Raw genomic sequence first — 22,304 nt, forward strand, 5'->3', positions numbered from 1 at the left:
AATGTGCAGCTCTGGAGATATATTCCCTTTATTCCAAAGGACACCAGGATTGTGTCCCAGTAAAATCTGGCCTAGATCAAGCAGAGAGAAGCACTTACTGTATGCCATCAATGCTCATGCTTAGTCTGGCTTATCAAAAAGGTTTTAACCTTGTCTCCATGAGATGCTCTCCCTATTCACAAGGAATCATCTCCCACTGCACTATGAGCAGTCCAGCACACACTTCCCACAACAGCACTTAAACTCTACTTGCCCAGCAAAAGATAATACAGGAGATTTTACCTTCAGCTCCTCCTCTTTATTAGCCACCTGTATGAGTCCTGCCTCAAGCAGCTCTTCAACTGTCTTGATTTTATCATCCCTCTCTCTCATGCTGAGAAAGCAAGAATGAGCATTAGGAGAGAGTTAACCTTTGAAGGCAGTTTAGCTATCAACAGTAACCTTACTGCCAACAGCATCTTTATTTTTGCCTCTGACTCAAAATAAAAAGTTTCTCACCTTTTTTCCATCTGCTCTATTAAATCTTTGTTTGCCTATTAAAAAAAACACAATAGGATCACCATTAGTTGGATCAATAATTGTTTGGGATTTAAAAAACAACTAACTGGAGAGCATCAACTTAACCAGAAGGTTGTTTACAACACTAATCCAGGAAGGAAAATAAAGTAGGGGTAGAAAGTCCTTATAGCATGTGCTGTCTAATATTGATACTGGAAAGATGTCAGTCAGTCTTTCAGAGGAGGGACAGAGCCAGGCTTGAATTTACACTGATGGACTTGCAGCAGCTAATCTACAGCAGACAGCTCAGTTCCTAGAAATCTGCCTCTTTTGAGCATTTATCAGAACCACAAGCTCTACCTGAGGCTCGTTCAGCCGAACATTCATGATTTCTCAACACCACCACATTGTGAGAGAATATTATGAGATAAATAAGGCAGCCTCCAAGAAAAATCAGCCAGGACTCTAGATCAGGCAGACCCAGAGAAATATGCCTGCGAATCAAGCTCTCCAGCAGAAGAAAGGGAATTGCTCCAGACAAAGAGCTCCTGGGATTTTTTTATTCCAGAAAATTGTCCACAGAACAGAGTGGTTACAGAAGTAAGCTCTTGTTTGTGTTAAGCCAGGAGTCTTCAGGAGAGAGGAAAAAAAAAAATGTGCATTTTGTTTGGACACTCCTGACTAGGTCTAGAAGACAGTCACAACTGCCTTATTTGAACCCTTCATGGAAGATACCTATAAAGCATCAGGTTTTGACACCAACCGCTTCAGCCTCCAGCCAGGTTAAGAAAGAAACACTGAAGAAATTAAAAGAACAGAAAATATTTGGTATAACCTCAGCAAACACTGGCTATACCTGCTCAGATAGAAGAGCCTGCAGCTTCTGAACTTCAGCTTGCAGATTTGTGTTTTGATCCTTGAGAACCTGGGAGAAAATTTAAACACTTTATCAGTTCAGAACTGCAAATCCTAACTACAGGTTTCCATAATGGCAACGAGGTAATTACATAGCACAGAAGTCATTACAGCAAGTTCTTTGGAAGCTACAAGGCTACAAAGAGTCCTTTCCTCTTCTTTCTTGCTTTTCTGCACTAAGGACAAAAGTATTGTCCTTATGTTCCCATGAGAAATTCAGCTGTTACCATCTTTATTCCCTGGCACAGAATCAGACAGTAACAAGAGTGAGAAGTTCAAAAAAATGCATTTTGCTCCTAAAGCAGCATCAGCATCATGTCAAGATTCGATAGCTGCCTCTTACAAAACACTCATCTAGCAAAGCAAATGGTCCAATATCTCCTCTCCAGTTCCCTTCAGCTGCCTTGAGGCACTGCAAGGAATTGGCAGTCCAAGCAGAGAGGTTTGCACAGCTCCCACACTTGGGTCCAACTGGAAGCTGGGAAGAGGTGAATGGGGAATACAAACAGCACTACCACAGACCTCCTCCAGCATTCCTGGCCACACAATGGACACAGCAGCCCTTAGCAGACAGGCTGCCTGCCTGGATTCCTCATATGTATTTTAAAATCCTCCTCTATTATTACTGCTTTTTGCTTTACAAAGCCTTCTTTAAAGACTTGCTTGGTGCTCTACAGAAGCAAAAAGCAGGACACATGTTCTGTGCTTCAGACCCAAAGCCTTAAAGGGAAAACACAAGCAGGAAGGGACAGCAACAGTGAGGATTAAAAGCACTGCTCTGTTTTGAACCTGAATCTTCCCTCTTTCATGTGCATGGGAAAAAAGCAGTACTTCCTCAGGTGGAAGCATTTAGCACAGTACTGGTCTGGTTTGTGTTTGGGATCAAAGACAGGAGGAAGAGGAGACTAGCAGTGCACATAATATTCATGCTGAGAGCACACTGTAGATTTCTGCAGTATCATCATCATGATGATCTGCATTCAGCTCTCTATTCACTTCCCAAGAACTGCTAGAATTGCCTCCAGGTGATTTTTGCCATTACTTAGCATTGAATTGATTTCAGCACATAACCATTCACAACACCTCTAAGGTCTTTTTCCTGGGTAACAGTTACTACAGAAACCATCACACTAAAGGAAGTTCAGATTATTCCTCCTCACATTCATTTTCACCACTTCATCTGCCATTTTATCATGTTCCCTCACACTGACAGCCCTGAGAGTGTCACTAGCTTGAGACTTGCCCACTTACTCCAGCCTGTCATCTCTTCCCACTCCTCTTTCCACAGCATTTATGTGCCCATTACACAGCACACACTTCACTGAAGATTTAGTCAACAGCTTTGTTCCAAAGATCAGCTGAAATTGTACTTTGTCTCCTATTATATTAATTGAGCAAACTTCTTCCTGCTTATTCTGACATCTTAGAGAAACTACAGAGCTTTGCAAGTGATTCTCATCAAAACATCTTTGAAAATGGCACTTTAATACATGAATCAAGTTTACTACCTGCTTCAAAGAGCTCCAGGAGACTCATGAGGCTTCTCCTACAAAAGCATCCTGCCTCTGCCACTGCCTACCTGCTCTGTTCCTTACTAGCAAACTTCCCAACGTGACCCTGGGAGATTCAGGGTGACTGACCTCACACCAGGAACATCAGAAGAGCAGCAGTACCCACCATGGGCTTGAAAGGAGTTCAGAAGAAGGGTCATCACCTTTCTTGGGAAGCAGGGCTGTTTCTAACAGCTCAAGTTCAGAAGGAAAAGGCTAAGGTGGCAGAGGGCAAGGAGGAGTTAAGCTGCTCTCTGCACATACCATCTAGAAACAAGCAGCAGCTTTGCTGTGCAGACCCCAGATGTCAGAACAAAAGCCTCAGCAATTTAGCTGCAGCCTTATGAGGAATAATTTGGAAGGAGGCAGAGAAAAATACACATTTTCACACCTACCCTGACAGAAAACAAAGACTGGGCTTGATAATCCAAGCAACAAAGGCTCACATCAAGGCCTTGAAAGTCATATTAGAAGGTGGAATGCAGGAAAAATCACAACAGCTTTTACTGTCCAAGCTCCTCTTGCAGATTTCAAAGCCTTCACTCTTCACAACTGCTGACACTGCATTTAACTTGTGTTACCCATTCTCTTACTCTGCTGCACAGGCTGCTGCTACTACTGTGACATCCCACATCGCTCCTGCCTTGCAAACACAATGCCGTAATTTACCTTAACCCATCAAAGTCAGTTTTGTTTCACTGTTCTGCAGTTGCTACACAACCTCCAAAGTCTGCAAAGCTTACTGTAAATAGGCACAAGAATACATGTTCTGTATCTTACCTTGAACTCTTCTTTTGTGTTTGAAATCTGGGCAAGTTCTTCTCGAAGCTGATCTTCAAGAGTTCTTATTTTGTCATCTTTGATGTGAATGCTGAGACACAGCAGAAGAGTTAGATATGTTTCCCCATCCAAGCCTTACAAAAAGCATCACTCAGAAGAACACAAAAGACTGGTAAAACATTGTTTATCAAATCCCAGAGCTATTTACCTTTTCTGCATCCTTTCCAGCTCATGTGCAGCAGCAGCCTAGATATAAAGAGGATTAACACAGACTTAGGATACATCACATGATTCAATCAACTGTTCATTCCACAATATTAAACAGCTAGAACAAGTCATTTGGCCTCTCAGCACACGACTGAAATCAAGAGTGAAAGGGGTAAGCTTGCCTTCATGCACTTTTACAACACCAAAAAACACCAGCCAAGCATGCAATTACACAAAGGGATGAAGATCTGAGATTCATCTGACAACCAGGATTATCTCTAATTAAACACTTCATTTCCACCTCTGCAATGAACAGGCCACAGAGCAGTAGCAGAGGGACACCACTTTGATTTCTAAAGAGAGGTGAGGTGAAGCAGGGGGGTTGTGTGCTTGTGGGTTTTTTTGGGGGGGCATGCTGATGACCCTTGTATGGAAATTCCATTACTGCACGTTTGCACAGAGTTGTGTTCAATCCTGAGAAGTGCCCTGAGTTCTGCAGGCCTGAAAATCTAAACCAACCAAGCAAATTGCTTCAGTAAATTTGAATAGCCAAGTAGGAGAGAGACTTTGCTGGTGAAGGAGAGGCAAGAATTAGACCTCCCACCAGCTCTAAGGACACCAGGGAATCAGGTATTAGCCCGATTCGGAAGCCTCACACCGTTAATGTGCTTAAGCACAGCTTGATTAAAGCCAATAGATCTGCATTTGCATGTATGACAGAACAGGTAGTGGGAAGGGAGTAAAATTAAGTATTTCATGAAGCAATTGTTTTACCTGTTCATTTGTCAGAGCCTGTAACTTCTGTACTTCTGATTTCAGGGATAGGTTCATGTTTTGTAAGACCTGAAGGAAGGAGAAAAAGAAATGTATTTTCAGACAGTATTTCAGGTAAGTTCACTCTCCAAGGCAAAGTGTTTCAGGTTATTTCTTGAAGGAAAAACTCCTCAAGCTTATCAACAGCTTTCCCAGCACCTAGCATTGGCCTTGGCTATAAGAGCCAAATGAGCAGCCCTGTAGCTGAAAGAGCTGTTTCAAACCCAAAGGCAGCAGCCTTGGGAGCTTCCTTTTGTACAGGCAGCCAAGGAGCCTCTCCCTGGCTCAGTGGCATTTACACATGCTTTTATTGTACCTTGAGCTCTTCCTCCTTGCTGGTTAAGTTGGCATGTTCATTGCCTAATGAGTCCTCCATCTGTTTTATCTGTTTGTCCTTTTCTGCAATCCTGCACAGATGAGAAATGATAACAGATCAGTACAAAAAGATCTGGATAGAAGCACTACATGAACCATCAGGTTAAACTCCCAATACATACTGGCCTTAAGTCCAGCTCCAACTCTAAATCCTGCTGACTGTACACTTTAGGACACTTTTCCATTTTAAATGTTGTTTGCTTGCCAAAAACTTTATGAGACATTCCCTAGCTCTGAAACACAACAACCACCCCCATTTCCCAAAGGGAGAACTCTCCTGGCACAGCCATAAAGCCCAAATAGCAACAATCCTCATGGTCACACACATTCCTGCACTGACCCTGCACACAGGCAGAGGTGAACAGGAGAGATGCTGTTCTCTGTGCAGTACAGTGACCACACACAACAGCCTCCAAACCCGAGGCCAGACATGGAAGGGAAATCCGTAGGAAGCTGTTTTCCAGCTCCCAAGTCAATCCCATGAGGAGCTAAAAGCACAGACAGCAACATTCCCTTTGCCAGTCCCCCCCATACACACTGCACGTGCATGGAGGGAAGGTGGCAGCCAGTAACACCTCCCAAATCCCAGATGAAATGAATACTCACACTTTGTGTAGTTCTTCTGCCAGGACTGAAGCTGAGGTCTGCAGAAGGAAAAGAAAAAACAGCTGGAAGTAAAGCAAGTCAAAGAATCCTCATCCACAGTGAGCCAGCAAGAGCATTTGTCTAGTTATTTTAAACTGGCACAGGACACTTCCAACTATTTCCTGGCTAAGGAACATTGAAGGAATACCAAAACATACTAAGGTCCCTTCCCCTTTGGCCTATGGCAACAATACCCATATTATTTGCCCTTTACCAGACTCAAACAAGACACAGGGTTCACCAGCACTTGTCTCCCAGAAATATAGTGGGACATTCTGCTAACAAACTGCTCACATTTAACAAAAGAAAACCCTGCAGAGTGCTTCAGGACTTGTGTTAGTAACAGAAACAGCAACAAAATCAGCAAGCAGCGTTTTTCCCTGCTGGAAAAGGCCTAATCTTATGTGGATGCTCACAATGGGGCAGGAGAGACTCATCTCACTGGTTATCAAGGCATCAAGGGACCTCTGCAAACTGTTTCACATCCAGTTTGGCAGCAGTTGTGGCAGAACTTCATGTTCATTTGTGCTTCAGATTTGTTCTCCTTAACCAGCCTTACTCTTCCCCAAAATCCTGGAGCATGTGCCCATGGGACTCTACAGCAATCCCTATAGTCCCTTATCCAGATCATACCACAGAGAACAATATCTCTATCAAAGGGAATCTAAAATTCAAAGGGAACAAATAGATCCAGTCCCAGAGGGTGTCTTTAATGACCATGAGTTTCATCAACCCTGATGTCCAGAGTGGGATCCAGTCCAATTTTGCTTCCCCAAAGTGCTGTTTTTCACACACACTGTCCATGGTGGAAAAACATCCCTGAATTTCCATGGCCAGTGGAGCTACATGACAGAAGCACACACCTCCTTCCAACAGCCTCCTTGTGCAACCTGAAGCTAGAAAGTAAAGTTGCCCTAGGGAATTATTTCCAAAGCCCTTCAAAGGACTGGGATGAGAGGAACAGGTCATGAAGATGCTGTAAACCCGGAGTGGCTCTTCCTTCACTACTCTCCCCACCCAACGTGTTAAAGCACTTCAAGAAAAGCCAGATGTTCAATCTGATGTGGAATTTAATCAAATTCCATCAAGCACATCCATGATTAAAAGAAGGAAGAACCCAACAGCATAGGAACAGTCTCCACTTGTGTCCACAAAGCCTTTTTGAGCTGATTTCTGTGACCTACGTCTACAGAGAAGTAACTCCACTGACCCTAAGGCTATACGTAGTGTTTACAACAGAAACAATGTCTCAAACGAACTATTCAAACTCAGTTTTTAAAGGTTAAGATAACTGAGAAAGGCATTGTGCAGGTTTGGGGGGTTTTGGTGTGATTTTTTTCTTCTACACAGAAGTTATCACTGAAATGAATAAACAGCTTCATACAGGAGCTATTACAAGACACTGTTTCTCACAAGGGAAAAGCATGACCAGGTGGTTCACAGGACGACTGCAAAAACACCAAAAGAACCACAAGACAGAATTGTACACATGCAAAGCTACAGAAAACAAACATTCAAAAAGGTACTATACCCCTTGGTTCTTAATAAAAGCCACTACGGGAGGAATGAGTGAATTTTCTCCCCAAAAAAACAGAAGCTCAAGTTTTAAATCAGCTTGAGAAATATCAAAAAAAGAGGATGCTAACAAGTCTTTGCTTTTAGCATTACATCTTATACCCAGCTACAGAAAAAAACTCTTACTTTTAATGAAAGTTCACAATTCATGACTACAAAAGGAAGTCTAAGAACATGCTGTACCTGGGCTGCCATTTGTGAATGAAACTTCTGAAGCTGAGCATTCAAAGCATCATTCTGCTCTATCAGCTCCTTGTAAGAGAGCACAGAAAAGAAAAGCAGGCTGAGATCTGCAACTTTGGCTAGGATTAGCTTTTAGCCATGATTATGTTAGTAAGAACAGTTCAGCATTTACATGTCAGACACTTCTCAAAGATGCTGGTTTTCTCCCCACTACAACCAACCAGTTTGAGCGGAAGCACAAGAACCTTTTCTGTATCAGGGAAAAATATCCCCTGCTCCATCAAAAGCCATCTGGTTCCCCTGAAGCCCTCAAGAGTGATGTCCATGCTGCCTCTCACCACTTGATGCCAGGAGAAGGGAGATCACTCCAGAAGAGCTCACACAAACAAAGGTTGCTCTCCCAAGGTGTTCCCCAGACCATGGCATTATTTCACAGCTTGGAGAATTGGGTCAGCACATCTTCCTGACTTGCCCAATATGCTTCTCAGGCATGAGATGGCCCCAGACCTCCTCACAGCACCACACACAAGGTCTCTCTTCATAAGTAGACTCAGTTTTCTCAGTCTTTACTCAGTGGAAAAGCTTTACTAAAGCTGCATTTCAAGGCTATTACTGTGTTTCCATAGACACAAAGTGAGAGGAAAAAACCCAAACCCTTAAAACACTTCAGCAATACTACCTGCACCTGCATTTGTATGGAGTCCTCCTCAGTAGCTCTCTTTTGCTCAGCCTCCAATAACTGCAGCATCCTCTGCTCCAGCTGCTGTTTTGACACCATTGTATCAGTAAGTTTACTGTGCAAGCTCTGGATTTCATTGTCTTTGGCCACAAGTTTATTCTGCACATCTGTAGCAGAAATGTCAGGATTTTAATTCAGAAGTCAATATTTAACTGTGGGGGAAATCATTTTCACTGTAAACAGGGAGGCTGGGTAGAAGCCTCGTTCCAGCAAGCCAAGGCTCAGCTCCCACATCAGCACTCAAACTGGGATCACAACACACCATTTCCCAGAGTGCTGAAGCAGTACTGACTTTGCCTGAGCTTCAAGACATTTACTCAATAGTACCCCCCATCTTTTTTTTTTACACATAGCAACAGACAATTAACTGCAGCAGGAGTTATCTGGGAATTCTGTGATACATGCCTTGTTGTGCTGCTTCATGTTCTGCTGTTCTTTTCCTGAGATAAGCCTGGATTTCTTCCCATCTTCTCTCTGCTTCCTGCTGCTGGACCTTCACATTGAAGAAAGAGTTGATGAAAAGAAGCCTAACCTTTAATTTATTTTTGAGACATTCAGAGTTCATCTCCTCAGTTCTATTCCCAAAACATATGGCAATGAAGTGAAATTGTTTCTTGTTTCCATTAGGGCACATCAGAGAGACAGAGTGCTCTGTAATCCTCCTCCTAGACTAGTTTAGCCTATTAATTTGAAAGGCAAATTGTGAACAGGATTTCATTATAGGCTCTTAACAGAATAGTTTCTGTAATATGAAAACGTAGCATCTTTGCCTTGCTAGCTTAGAATTAACACCAGAAGCCAGACCAGCCAAGCATCACATAAATCTGCATCCAGTAAATTAAAACATATTTCAACTCTAGATACCAACTCTCCACCTGCCAGGGCAAAAGGCAAGGAGAACTTCTAGTATACAAGACTTAATTGCAAATATGAAGAAAGGAACAAGCTCTGGATTGGCATTTTCATCTGAAAACACTAGTTCCACTTCTGAAAACAAATCAATACAAAAGACCTCTTCTTCCAAAGAAAAGCAAAGAGATGCATCCAGAAGCTAGTCCATTTATATTTTAACTCTTTAAAAACTATGTTTATTTAAAAATCTAAACATACATTTAAGGAAAGCATTAACAGCCTCAAAGAAAAAAGCTTCAAATCCAATCACACAAGGACAATGCTGTCTGGATGAAGGACACTGAAATACCAACTCTTGCTGGAATTGTACACTCACAAAACTCTAAGTGCAACATCACCAGTTAAGCTTTTCAAAGCTATTTACCTAGAAGGGTAAGTTTCACTTCATAGAGAGGTCTGTAGTCACTCAACAAACAGTGCACTGAACGAAAATATTAAGCACACCCCTACACTAGCTCAGCCTATCTGAAACAGACACAGCTAAAGCAATTCTCACACCCCACATCCCACTGATTCAGAACTCCACTCAGATAAAGCCTTGAGCACAACCTGACAGGCAGAGAAAACCCAAGTCACCTTTAGCTGAGCCACTGCCTGCTCTGCATTCTTCTTCTGGAGCTCCTCTTGCTGCAACTTGCTGCTCTTGTCCCCCAGCTCGTTCATCAGCCTCGCGTAGTCCTGGCGCAGCTTGTTCAGCTCAGCTGACTGCCTAAAAATAAACGTTTTCACAGCTTTTCTTACAAGAACCATAGGTCACACCAGCAGCTACTCAAATATCAACACCAAGTCCTATATTTGCAGACAAAGAGCCAGACTGGGAGAGTTTGGATTTTTTGCCCCCAAACTGTTTCATCGCAGGGAAGGGCTGAGGGTCAGGTACTCTTGGCCATCAGCACAGCACAGCAGCTCCAAGCCAGAGTCAGAAACTAAAGGTCATTAACAAACCACAAGCATCAGTTCCTTTTAAACGTTTACAAGCTGATTGGCATGATCTGAACAGGCTGATATAAACTAAAGAGGCTCAGCATAAGGAAAGGTCTCACCTTGAAATTCACATTCCTTTCCTCTTCCCATAACGGATTATTGATCTTGGACTATTCTTCCTGGACTACTAACTGCACACATCTCTTCAGACTATTTGTTGCCTCCTGGCCTTGATCTGTCTATTAACTTAGGGAGGTATCTGATGCACTCTCTCACGTAGGGGGATGCATTTGTACAGCCCAAGGGAAGGATATTAAAAGGCTTCCCTTTGTGGTTAAGCAAATAAAAAGCACTTTATTTTTATCTGAAGTTTGCCTGAATTAAGGTTTTTCCAAGAGAGCTGTCTAAGAGATAATGATGCTTTATTTAAATGAACAGGACACCTAAATTTAGAGTACCCTTCCCTGAGTACTTGTTTTATCGACCAGCTCTGCAGAGCTGCACCTGGCAGTGCAGAAGCTGCTCACAAAGGTACATGTAGAAGCAGCATCAGCAAGAGCAGCACAGCCAGAAGGGGAAGATACCAAGCCCTTTACAAGTCCTGACAGTGGTATTGATATTCTAGTCTCCAACAGTAACAAATCAAATACCTGAGAGGATATTATGTGTTGGTTTTGTTTACTGTATACCTTACCAGGCTGCTCAGCTTTTGCCACAACACACACAATCCTCTCTGCCAGCAGCTCAGGGGCAGCCCGAGTCATAACTCCCAAAAGGCAAAACCTTGAGAAGTCTTTTTGTTTCTCCAAACATTTGCCCCAGCAGCAGATAAATCCAAATGTTGTCCCAGCTGTAGTGTTAACTGCAGGGTGTCAATACTTATTTCTCCTTGCAAGACTGATTTATAAGTTTGGAGCTGCTGCTCTCCCAAGAGGTCACTATCAGCACCTCTCCTAAAGCCTCAAGGGAAAGGATATACACCCTGCCAAAAACACCAGCTGTGGCTGAGCACTGCTGCACTTCTTTCCTCAGCACCACTCTGAAAACTCAGGCTTCAATCTGATAAGAGACAGTTATCTGTTCTGAAAGCTTTGGCTCAATGCAAACACAACTACCTGTCCAGCCCCAAACAGCTGTGTTCTAGCTTAGCCACTACTTCAGAGACAGCCAAGGAGATGGAAACAAAAGCAGCAGAAGCCAAAACAACTCTTCAGGGAAAGCTTAAAAACACACAGAGCTCCAAGTAGCTGCTAACATACTTGCTCTCCATTTGATTGGTGGAAGTACTGACAGCATCTCTCAGGATACCATTTTCCTGCTTCAGGTGGCTTATTTCTGCCTCCATCTGCTCACGGAGTTGCTGGAACTGATGGGGAAAGAAAGATCAATTCCATAAAAGATTAAACTAAGGAGCAATTAAAAAAAGAACAAACCAACAGCTTGCAGCAGTAGATAAGATATCACAATAGCTTCAGTAAATAAAACTAAGTGGATTTTATGGGAGAGGGGAAGTTTCCTTACACACCTACTCTTAAATTAAACTGTGCTACTCAGACCCTCTTGCTCAAGTCAACGCACAGGTTTCCTTTTATATCAGTGTATCAACATTTTTATTGTTTAAAAGACTACCCAAGTGTTACACAGAACACCAATCACGTATCTGTATAACTTGAGATATCAATAACTGGATATCAATGTATTACTTTTCCAAAGGGAAATAAAATAAACCTACTGTGAATTGCCATTAAAGTTTACAAAGCCTTTAAACAAAGCAGAAAAGTATAAAACAACTAAGTATAAAATATCTCACAATACACAGATGGCAGCATGGAAACTGCTTAAGGTTAGACCTCATCAATATCCTGATTTTTGATGTGGTTCCAAACTGAGGCAGAAAAAAGCCCTGATAAGGTTCAGAATAGTGTAAAAAAATAATCAAAGGACAGGACTCAAGGAGAAGAAAAGGACTCTGTATATGCAGACAACTGCAGAGCTGGTCTTGCAGCCCACCAGCCTGCTCTGAAAATCCTTCAGCACAGACAGCTACACACTTTCTGCTTCACCAGTGCCAGTTTACAGACATGGCTGACACCATTCCCAGACCCAGTTTCCATCAAAAGGCTGACTCATCAGTCAGCACTTTTTACATAAAAACCCCAAATAAACGTTTGTGTAACAACCACAGCAGCGAAGAACTGTCCCTTGTAGGGCAGCCACCTCCAGCTCTGCACCAACACACATAACAAGCTGAACCACCTTGGATGGTTGTTGGGGAGTTCTTTTCCCTCTCTATTTTGTGGGGTTTTTTAATGCCAATAAGATCTCAACAGCAGTAGGAGCACAAACCCCATATAACTGGAAGCTCTGACAATTTTCAGCTTCTCTGCCATGCTGCAGCACATCACCAGAGGGAGCAGGACCAGAGCACTGGTTCCTCTGAGCATCCTTTCTCCAGCTCTGCCTCAGAGAGCAGTGTCTGCAAAACCCTCCCAATAGTGCCCAGACCTCCTTCCCCCTCTCCAACCAGCAGCAAAATCCTCACTATCCAGTTGTCTCTGCCCAGGAGAACTTAGTTCTGCTCCAAATCTGCAGAGATGCTACTCCCAAAGTGCTGAGACAGAAGACACAATATTAAAGGTGGGAATCTCACATGCTGGGCCTGATGCTGTGACATTCACACAGGAAAAAAACCACAGCAGAATGTGAAATCAAAGCACTGTTCAAGTTGGTGTAAGAGACCATTTTCCTCAGAAAACTTTTTAATCTGATGGAAAACTCCTCTCATGTTGCTCCATTATCATGTAACTTCAGTAGAGACTAACAAGGGTCTTAAAAACATACAAGTGTCTGCTCTTCGAATATTTTCACCAAAGCACTCCCCCAGGCAATGGTATTTCTTGTGTGTTATGCTGTGCTCTGTACATTACTTTGTACTGTAATTTTAAAGAGATTTATCAGCTGGTAAATGATCATCAGCATTAGTGGCTCTCTTAAGCTGAGTATTTCAATTAGATTTTACACTTTAATTGAATAACATTTCAGCACAATGCTACGAAGGAAAAGTAACTAGATCAGGGACTAGCTGCCTGGCTAGCACTGCTTTTACAGACTACAAATGTCACCTCTGAGAACACTTTGTCTTCCTTTTAACTTAGCAAACTGCCACAAAGCTTTGCCCCCTCGCTACAACAGAGATTCCTCAGCACTGATCTGCTTGTGCAGGAACATCAACTCAAATAGTTTAGGTTCAGCATTTACCTTCATCTTCATCTGCTGAGACTCTTGGTAGCTCACGTGCATTTTACTCTGGAAAGTGTTGTGCTCCTTCTCCAGGGTGTTGATGCGGTCCCGCATTTTGGCCGTAAGCAAACCATTCCTCTCCTTCTCTGCAACCAGCTCCTGTGGAGGGAAGGAAGAAGGGAAACATCATCCACTGCTCCTTTGCAGAGTCTGATAGCCAATGTTTTAAGATAACTAAAAATATAGCAAGTGTGCATCACACCAAAGTCAGCATCAATGTTTACTCAGAGAAATGACTGTTAGGCCTGATCAACATTCCAGAACCTTCATGAAGATTTAGGATCAGCATAACTGCACATTTATTAAAAGGTTTGCCAATTTAAACACTGACCTGTTTCCTCAGAAGTGATGGAGTCTTATTTCTATCAAGTTTGGTCAAATCACAGAGTCCTAACAACTAAAACCACAGATATCACACAGGGCAGAGCCTTAGATTTTCATCCCAAATTCAGCAAAATGGAAGAACACAGGTAAAGCACCATGACAAAACAGAGCACTTTAGAGTAAAATAATTGTTTTGAACCAGCTTGCAATGCCAACAGCTTTGCCAGAGGAGATGGGCTATCAGTACACTACAAAAGCCAGAGAAGGCCTGAATCCCAGCAGCAGGATGCCATGTTAGAGCTTCCAAATTAAAATACACATTGCTATTAATCATTTAGTAGCCAGTAATTCAACCCAGACACCTGAGAAATGCATAGAGCTGCTCCTCTGCAGTCTAAATGCACTTGCAGTATGAAGCAAAAAACTTTCAGCAGCTCTTACCACACAACAAGGAATTTGTACTACCTGAGCTTCAGGTGTCTCCAGCCACACAGCTCCTTCCAATGCCAGGGACACACAACTGAAGTGCTCTAAATTATTAGCCTGAATACTCTCCATCTCTTCAGAGTAATTACAGCTTTTCACAGCTTTTAATTTAAATAAAAGCTATTCTCTCAGATCTAACTCACTACCTGAGGAGGCTGTGCCCCCTGAATAAGTGCCACAAGCTCCTAAGCCCATGTCCACAGAGGCATTTAGGTGTTTGAGTCACACCAAAAGTTTTCAAGCCACTTCTGCAAACACAATGCAAACAGCTTGACACAAAGCTTTCTCCATGCTATTTCTAACCCAGATGCAACTAAAAGAAGGGCACCAGGACACACTGCGGCTTCCTCTACTCCTCCACCAATCCCACCATCCATCTGCAGTCCTCACTAACCCAGATACACCATGAGGGTAGTACCAGAGATCCTGAGAAGATTAACTTTCACCAAGCTTGTGTTTTGCCAAATTCCTCTGAGGTCAGGCACCTCTTGCTCTCATTTATTCTCTCCAGTTTTCATCTTTATCAATGCCCCTGCAGGAACATCTCTGCACCTGAAAGTCCCTTTAGCTTTCAGCAGTGTTTTCAGAGAAATACATTAATTAGAAGAGCTTTTATCAGTCAAGCTGAGCATTGTCTCTTGTTTATTCTGATACTTCAGCACTGCAGCAACTTTGCTGTTACCCATTTTCTCCCTTCCCTAATCCAAATGGGAAAAACCCCCAACAACCCCTACTTCTCTGCAGCTCCCACCCTGCTTTCACAAGCACCACTTTGCAGATGGTTTTTCCAACCACATCAGCTTCTCTCACACCCAGGCTCCTTCATCCATCCATTCCTCCTGCTCCTCCAGCAGCAGATAACCTTCCCCAGCTGCAGGTACCTCCCCCTTTCATTCTGCAGTCCTAAGTCAGTTTCTTTTTTGTCTCCAAACACATCACAAGCCCTTTCTCCCTACAGTTACACACTGACTATCCCAAACCTCTTGATCCCACCTTCAAACACACATCTACCTGTGCCCTGCCAGGAGCTCACACAACACTCATTCCCTTCATCCCTTCTCTTCTCCCAAGGCTCCCAACCCCCATGTCCTCCAGCCACTCTGCTCCCACCTTTAGCCAACTAGCTATGCCCAACTTTTGCCCCACAACATGACCTTCCTGAGTCCAATCCTCCTCCCAGAAGACTCTAATTCACTTCATATCTACCTCTAATTATTTGTTCTACTGTAAGTGCTTTCCTCTGAAACTTTCATTAAAAAGAAGTCAAATTTCATAAACCAGTCTTGGTAGTGATGCATCAGCGTCCCTGTAAGTCCAGCGCAATCAGAGCTGCACCTCAAGGGGCTAAGCAGGCAATCTACACTTCCTGTACCTTCCTTTTTGAAGAAAGCTGATGACTGTTGTGCCTGGAAGCACACAAATATTGGAATGTTAGAACACAGACCAAATTAAAACTGCACTGCAGGAAAGACATTTAATATTTGCATCCACACACCAATCTCACACTCGTGAAGGAAGTGTTTTTAAAGTAACCATTTGAAAAGAAAAATGGTCCCAGTAAATGAACTCTCTGGAAAAACTACTGGAAAATAGCTCTACATGAAAACATTACAACATAAAACCAAACAGTGTCTTGGTAAGCTTTCTCAGGATAAAAATTCCACCTTTCTACTTATACTAAGCTCAGTGAATCAGCATTTGCTGGCTACTAGGCCTACAAGCTCCTGCTCCTCTCCCACACCTCTCTATACACCTGAAGCTCTTTATATTTACCTGGGAGAGCTGTTTGTATTGCTCCTTTGCCACAGCTGCTTCCTCCTTCATCGCAGCAAGCATCTTCTCCTTGTCCTGCAGCTGATGCACAGCTGCAGCTATCTCAGCCTTGTTAGCCTGCAGCAGGAGAACACAAAAATGACCATACATGCCACAAGTACTGCCACAGCACACTAACAGGCAGCAGAGCAAACTTGAGAGGAGAAAACACCCCCTGCTGCCCCCAAATCAGCTGTCTGCATGGCATACATGGCACCACCAGTGCCCAATTCTGCTGCTAATGGATCCTGCAGTGTCTGTTTCATCAGACAAGGAAATGCATTTTCAAATGCACCAAAACCAATTAGAGAATAAATGGGCTCTTAAGGTGCTTCCCTGTTGGAAGGGAGCTGCTGTGGGGGCAGTGGGGAAAATAAAGAACAGCCATTAAGAGGAATAATGGAAGAAGGTGCAGAGATGCTGAATCACTCGATAATTGAGGCTGGAAGGGACTTCTGGGATTGCCTGGTCCAACCCACACTCAAAGCAGGTTTAATCCAACAAACAATCTCTTGAAATATCTCACCACTGAGATCAGTGATCCCAGGAGAGCCTCCACTTGGCATAATTACATTTCTGCTGGCACACTGACACACAAAGTTTCAGAGATACTACAGGGAACAGGCCCAGAGGAACAATCCCTACGGTCCTGCCACTTGTACACTGCTCCTAAAAATGAAATAACTGCAGTAAGGGGCACAACTTCTACATGTTTGTGCTCAGACTTCACTCAGTGAAGTCTGATGGCTGCCCAGAGGGAGTCTGAGTCCTTGGAGGTTTCAAGCTAGAATGAACAAAGCCCTAAGCAGCCTGGGCTGAGCTCAGAGCAGGCTCTGCCTCCAGTAGGGGGTTGGACTACTCAGACTTCACTCAATGAAGTCTGATAACTGAAGAAGCAAGGAAGTGTCAGTCCCATAAATGCATTGTCGGTGTCTTGCATGAACTACAGAGAGAACAATTCACACATCCATGAAGTCCCTCCCAACCCGAATTATGTTGATATGCTCATGGATTGCACTAACTGCACTGACACATATCTAGTTCTGCATTTCTGTCCTGGTACCATTTCTGCAGAAGAATACAGAATTGCAAGATTTCAAAAGTGACAATCAGGATGTTACTAGCACAGTGACAGTCATGATGAGTCATGGGAGGAAGGAGTATGTATTTGTCAGATACTAGTAGTCACAGCTCTCTTCTGTCTTGAATACAAGAATTAAATAGAACTGCCAAGCATTGGCACAGGTTGCCCAGAGAGGTTGTGCAGCCTCAGTTCCTCAAGGCTTCAAGATCCTCAGACTGGATAAAGCTCTGAGCAGCCTCGGCTGACCTCATAGCTGGTCCTGCTTCAAGGTTGGACTACAAACCCCCTTCCAAATCTGATTTGCCCTACAATGCCATGAAAACTATCCAGACAAGTCATCAGGCTACAATATATAGACTTGTAAGACGGATATATTTGCGAAACACAGAATTAGCTGATCAAATGCACAGACACAGCTGCTTTTTCTTAATTTCTGCTATAACTTATCCTATTTACACATTTGGGAAAGATCACCCTGAAAAGTCACCAGACACCTTCTCTGTGCTAACACACACACACGTCAGCAGCAGCATTCCTCCTAGATATTCCTGCTTATTCTCCACGGCCATGTCTGCTCTTCAGTGGCCAAAGCCACCAGCCTTCCTCAGTAGCCCCTGGGATGGCAGATGGCAGCACACAGACATCTGACAACTGCTTCCTGCATGCAAAGCAGGCACAGACCAGCTGGAAAAAGTGTCCCAAAGATAGAACACACAATTCACAACACAACATTGATAGAGCTAATTTGACAGCATCTCTTCCAGTTCCTGTTTGTCTAACAAGTTCTGTCTCTCCCCCACCCACAGTCATTCACCTTTTGCAAGAAGTCATGAATTGCACTGGATTTCTCCTTTAACACCTCCACAACACAACGAGCCTCGTCTTCAGTGAAGATCATATTCTTCATGGATGTCACAAAGTCTTTAAATTTCACTTCAGCATTCTCTGCAACACAAAAAGGAGGATTTATTTACTTTGGACTCCACACAGAACTATTTATTTTGCCTCAAAACAGCATGTGATGGGCTATCATTATGTATTATATTTAATCCCAGCCTGAAATGCCAAGAAGCAAGAGGTCATGAACACTCAGCAAAAACATCTCTCCAATTTAAATCTGATAACAATCTGCCAGCTGATAGTTTTGGGGGAGGAAAAAACCCAATCCAACCACTTTGTTTGTACAGTTGGGAACATTTATAGTGTTGCTAGCGAGAAGACAAAGCACAACACAGATTTTGGAGGAAAAAATAGCATAAATGTGAAAACTTGAAGAGTCCTTTCCAGGGTATTATGACAGCAATTCCAACTGAGCTCTCAATTTAAAGGACAGCCTGGCTGCACAAGCAATATGCACATGGCAAGTTAATTAATTTAAAAACTGGCACATTTCTGATTGCAAAATATGAAGAAAAATAATAAGTTCCAAACTTAGGTTGAGGGAACTGCTGCAGAAGGAATTTGGCAGTAGGAAGATAAATCAGGAAGATCCCTCTTAATGGCAAGGAAAGACAATTCAACCGAGCTATGCTCCAGCAAACAAAAAACACTGCTCAAAAACCAGGCTGCACGTAGCTAGGTCATTAGGTGGCTCCCTGACTTCAGGAAATGGAAGCACACAACCAAGGCATGCTGTATCCCTGTCAAATATTCATGAGTGCACAAAACTATGTGAAGGGATGGGAGGAATTTAAAAAAGCACAAGCTTAGAAGTGATGTTTGGTTCAGAAATTGTCCCAAAGATCGTGCAGAAGGGCCCAGGTTCCTCACCACAAGTGCTAAACATGTCACTGAAACCAGGGTACACATTAAAACCTAAACATCCCCAGGGGCTGAAATATAAATGAAGAACAAAACAAACAGTAGTTGATACTAAGCCCCAAGAGAAACGATCAAGTCTAAAACCAAATCACTACATAACATGGGGAGGGAAGTGCTGAGAAATTCTAGCACACCCTCTCCTGGTCCTAAATTCAACCTAGTCTTGGCCACAGACTTCAGACCACATCACTGCTGCATTGACATCATCAGTGATGCTGTTACCAGGAATATGCCAAGACCCTGAGACCACGGTCCAGTTAGCCCAGAGTCTATAGCAGCTTGGCCAGGACCAGCCTGAGCCTGTGCTCGCTGAAGACAGGAAGACTTTGCCCTTGCATCCAAGCAGCTTACAATTACAATAGGGGAAGATTTCTATATTGGGAGGCCAAATCCCAGCTGACACAGGAGAATTAGGAGTTCAGAGAGAAGGTTACAGCGTGCAGAGGAAATGAGAAGGGACGGCTGCACGTGAGAGGCTTTGGTGCTGCAGGACAGTAGAGCACAGACATTAAGGCAGAAGCACTGAAGGAGCCTCAGGCATATGGGAATCCAACCTAGATACCACAGAAGGTTACCAGGAAGTTTTCAAGGGAGCATTTTAGAAGACAAGTCTAAAAACAGAGGTTCCAAAGGGTGTAGCGACAGGACAATGCCAGAGAGCAAATCTTCTGTACAAATCTGAGCAGGGAATCACTGCTCAGTCACTTAGCTTCTTATCTCTGGCTGCCCACAAATTTGAGGGTCTCACCTCATGGCCCACCAAGTCTGGCATGCTTTGAGCAGGTCATTGATCTATTAAAGCTTCAGGGTGCTCCTTAATCACTCCAGACATTTGTGGGAGAGTATGAAGTTTCCCTGTACCAACCAATTCCCATTGCAATGAAGGGAAAATTCAGAGTCTTCCTGGGCAACTCTCCCCCTCTACTCTACTCTTGCCTGACCCCACCGGAATACTGCATACAGTTCTGGTGTCCCCAACATCAGAATGACATGGAACTCTTGGAGCAAGTCCAGAGAAGGCCAAGAAGCTGATCAGAGCACTGGAGCACCTTCCATGTGAAGACAGGCTGAGAGAGCTGCTCAGCCTGGAGAAGAGAAGGTTGTGTGGAGACCTCAGAGCAACCTGCCAGGAGCTGAAGGGGCTCCAGGGAAGCTGCAGAGAGACTCTTGGGTAGGAGCTGTAGTGACAGGACAAGGAGTAATGAGGAGAAATTGAAAGAGGGAAATTTAGATTAGATCTTAGGAAGAAGTTCTTCCTGTGACGGACACTGGCACAGGCTGCCCAAGGAGGCTGTGGCTGCCCCAACCCTGGCAGTGCAGTGTTCAAAGTTGGATAAAGCTTTGAGCAACCTATTCTGGTGAGAGGTGTCCCTGCCCAGGGCAGGAGGTTGGCACTAGTTTATCTCCAAGGTCCATTCCATCCCCTTAACATACTTAACATGAAACTGCCAGACTATCTCCACTGGCAATTTGCTTCAGGTAACTTCGTGTTGCACTCAGAGATACAAACTAGGTCAGCCCCAGCCAGCTTGGATAAAGCTTTGAGCAACCTATTCTGGTGAGAGGTGTCCCTGCCCAGGGCAGGAGGTTGGCACTAGTTTATCTCCAAGGTCCATTCCATCCCCTTAACATACTTAACATGAAACTGCCAGACTATCTCCACTGGCAATTTGCTTCAGGTAACTTCGTGTTGCACTCAGAGATACAAACTAGGTCAGCCCCAGCCAGCTCCATGAACACCCCACAGCACACAGGCAGCACTCCCAGCCTCAAGCAGACTCCCAGAGCCTGTGCTGACAGCTCTAGGTTTAGAGTCCATCACTATTAGCACTGCCTGACCTACCCACTGTGAAACTTGCTCGTGTGTGTCTGTGTGGTCTGCTTTGCTCACCCAGAGGACACAGAAGCCCACAGTCAGCACTAAAAGGATTCACATGGCACAAAGCCCTTTCTACAGTGCCAAAGACAAGAGTGAAACAAGCACACACAAGAACAGCATCTTGCAACCACAAATCACTTCTTCCCAGCACATAAGAGAGGATCCCCCTCCTCACACATTTTCCCTGTTCAGGTTTGCAACTAGGCTATGCCAACAGGATTGAATTATCAGTTTCATACCTTTATCTGTTTCATTCTTCTGTTTCTTGCCACTGCTTTTCTGGATTCCCTCATTCACATTGTGTTTTACTACTTCCACTACTTCTCGCTTTTCCAAAGTGCCAGAGTCAGAATTATCCATCAAAGGAATATAAGTAGTTGCTTGAATCAGAGGTTCATCCACCAAAACTGTAATCAAAAGTCCACAGAATAAGTTAAAGCTTTGTAATAATTAACATCAACATGTTTAGGAAAGGTGCATAACATATTAGAGTTGGATTAAAGCATCTCTAACCTCAATAGTTAGTTACACTCTCTATTTCTATTATCCTTCATAGCTTAACTCATTAAAGCTCTTCAGGTAAGTCCATTAAATAAAGGTCTCTAATGCACAGTAATTTAATAGCTTCAATTAAATTTCTATTTCCAAACCTGCCTTTTAGCATTTTAACAAGAAGCAGAGAAGAACCTTTATATTTTGACTTTCATTTCACTTTAATGAGAAAGTTGCACACAGCATCAGTGAGACTGGTTTCCTTGTGGCAGTGTATGAAATCATTCAGCATCCCTGAAGTATAAGTGAAGCCTTTTGTCCCTATTCTGTTAAAAGCTGGTACTTCCCTGCCAGCACTTTCACATGGATTACATCACCTGAGAACTCAACCACTTCGGCACAACATGCAGTAGGGACAGCAATCAAGCTTACTTTGCATGCAGGCTCAGCTGCCCTTAATGAAGATATCTCATCTGTCAGAACAGGCGTTAGGCATCATTAAGATGCAGAGAAGTACCCAGAGGTCCTGCCTGACCTCAGGTCTCCATTCACACAGCATTGAACATGGTAAGGAACAGCCTCTGCTCAAAGAACTCTCCAGCCAAGCAGGAGAGGGGAGAGGAAGTGCAACAAATCAGGGGCAACAGGAACAGCCAGAGCTGGTTTTGCTGTTTGCCCAGCTCCTGGGCCACACTGCCTGGAGTATGCAAGAGGCTGTGCACAGAGCCATGGCCCAGCAGGAAAGCTCACTGACCCAGCCAGCCCAGACTGCAGCGCTGATGGACAACAGATGTCACGCAGCAGCCCAGAGAGAGGAGGAATTGGGTGGGATGGAAGGTTTCAGACAGCAGCACAAGATGATTATGCATTTCTGGCTGCCACAGAGCCAGTTATAAAACACTTTTCCATTCTGGCTGCTGTTAAGGAACAGAAGAGGCCAGATGGACCTTTTTGTGTCACCTGCTAGTCTTTCCACTTCAGCAGCCAGCA

General features: G+C 43.7%; 1 protein-coding gene across 1 annotated transcript in view; it reads right to left on the reverse strand.

Annotated features, from left to right (window-relative positions):
- The window catches only part of KTN1 (kinectin 1 (kinesin receptor)), a 55,180-nt gene that overhangs the window by 28,902 nt on the left and 3,974 nt on the right, over positions 1-22,304 (reverse strand). The window contains exons 3-19 of the mRNA XM_009081938.1: positions 21,062-21,229; positions 17,937-18,067; positions 16,000-16,116; positions 13,375-13,515; positions 11,376-11,482; positions 9,769-9,901; positions 8,686-8,773; positions 8,221-8,387; positions 7,542-7,610; positions 5,745-5,782; positions 5,080-5,170; positions 4,725-4,793; positions 3,952-3,989; positions 3,744-3,834; positions 1,355-1,423; positions 499-533; positions 283-373 (exon numbers count right to left, since the gene is read on the reverse strand). Coding sequence (XP_009080186.1) covers positions 283-373; positions 499-533; positions 1,355-1,423; positions 3,744-3,834; positions 3,952-3,989; positions 4,725-4,793; positions 5,080-5,170; positions 5,745-5,782; positions 7,542-7,610; positions 8,221-8,387; positions 8,686-8,773; positions 9,769-9,901; positions 11,376-11,482; positions 13,375-13,515; positions 16,000-16,116; positions 17,937-18,067; positions 21,062-21,229 — 1,643 coding nt within the window. The remainder of the gene's footprint in view (positions 1-282; positions 374-498; positions 534-1,354; positions 1,424-3,743; positions 3,835-3,951; positions 3,990-4,724; positions 4,794-5,079; positions 5,171-5,744; positions 5,783-7,541; positions 7,611-8,220; positions 8,388-8,685; positions 8,774-9,768; positions 9,902-11,375; positions 11,483-13,374; positions 13,516-15,999; positions 16,117-17,936; positions 18,068-21,061; positions 21,230-22,304) is intronic.

Source organism: Acanthisitta chloris, unplaced genomic scaffold (genome assembly GCF_000695815.1).
Source record: "Acanthisitta chloris isolate BGI_N310 unplaced genomic scaffold, ASM69581v1 scaffold4819, whole genome shotgun sequence".
NCBI lineage: Eukaryota > Metazoa > Chordata > Aves > Passeriformes > Acanthisittidae > Acanthisitta > Acanthisitta chloris.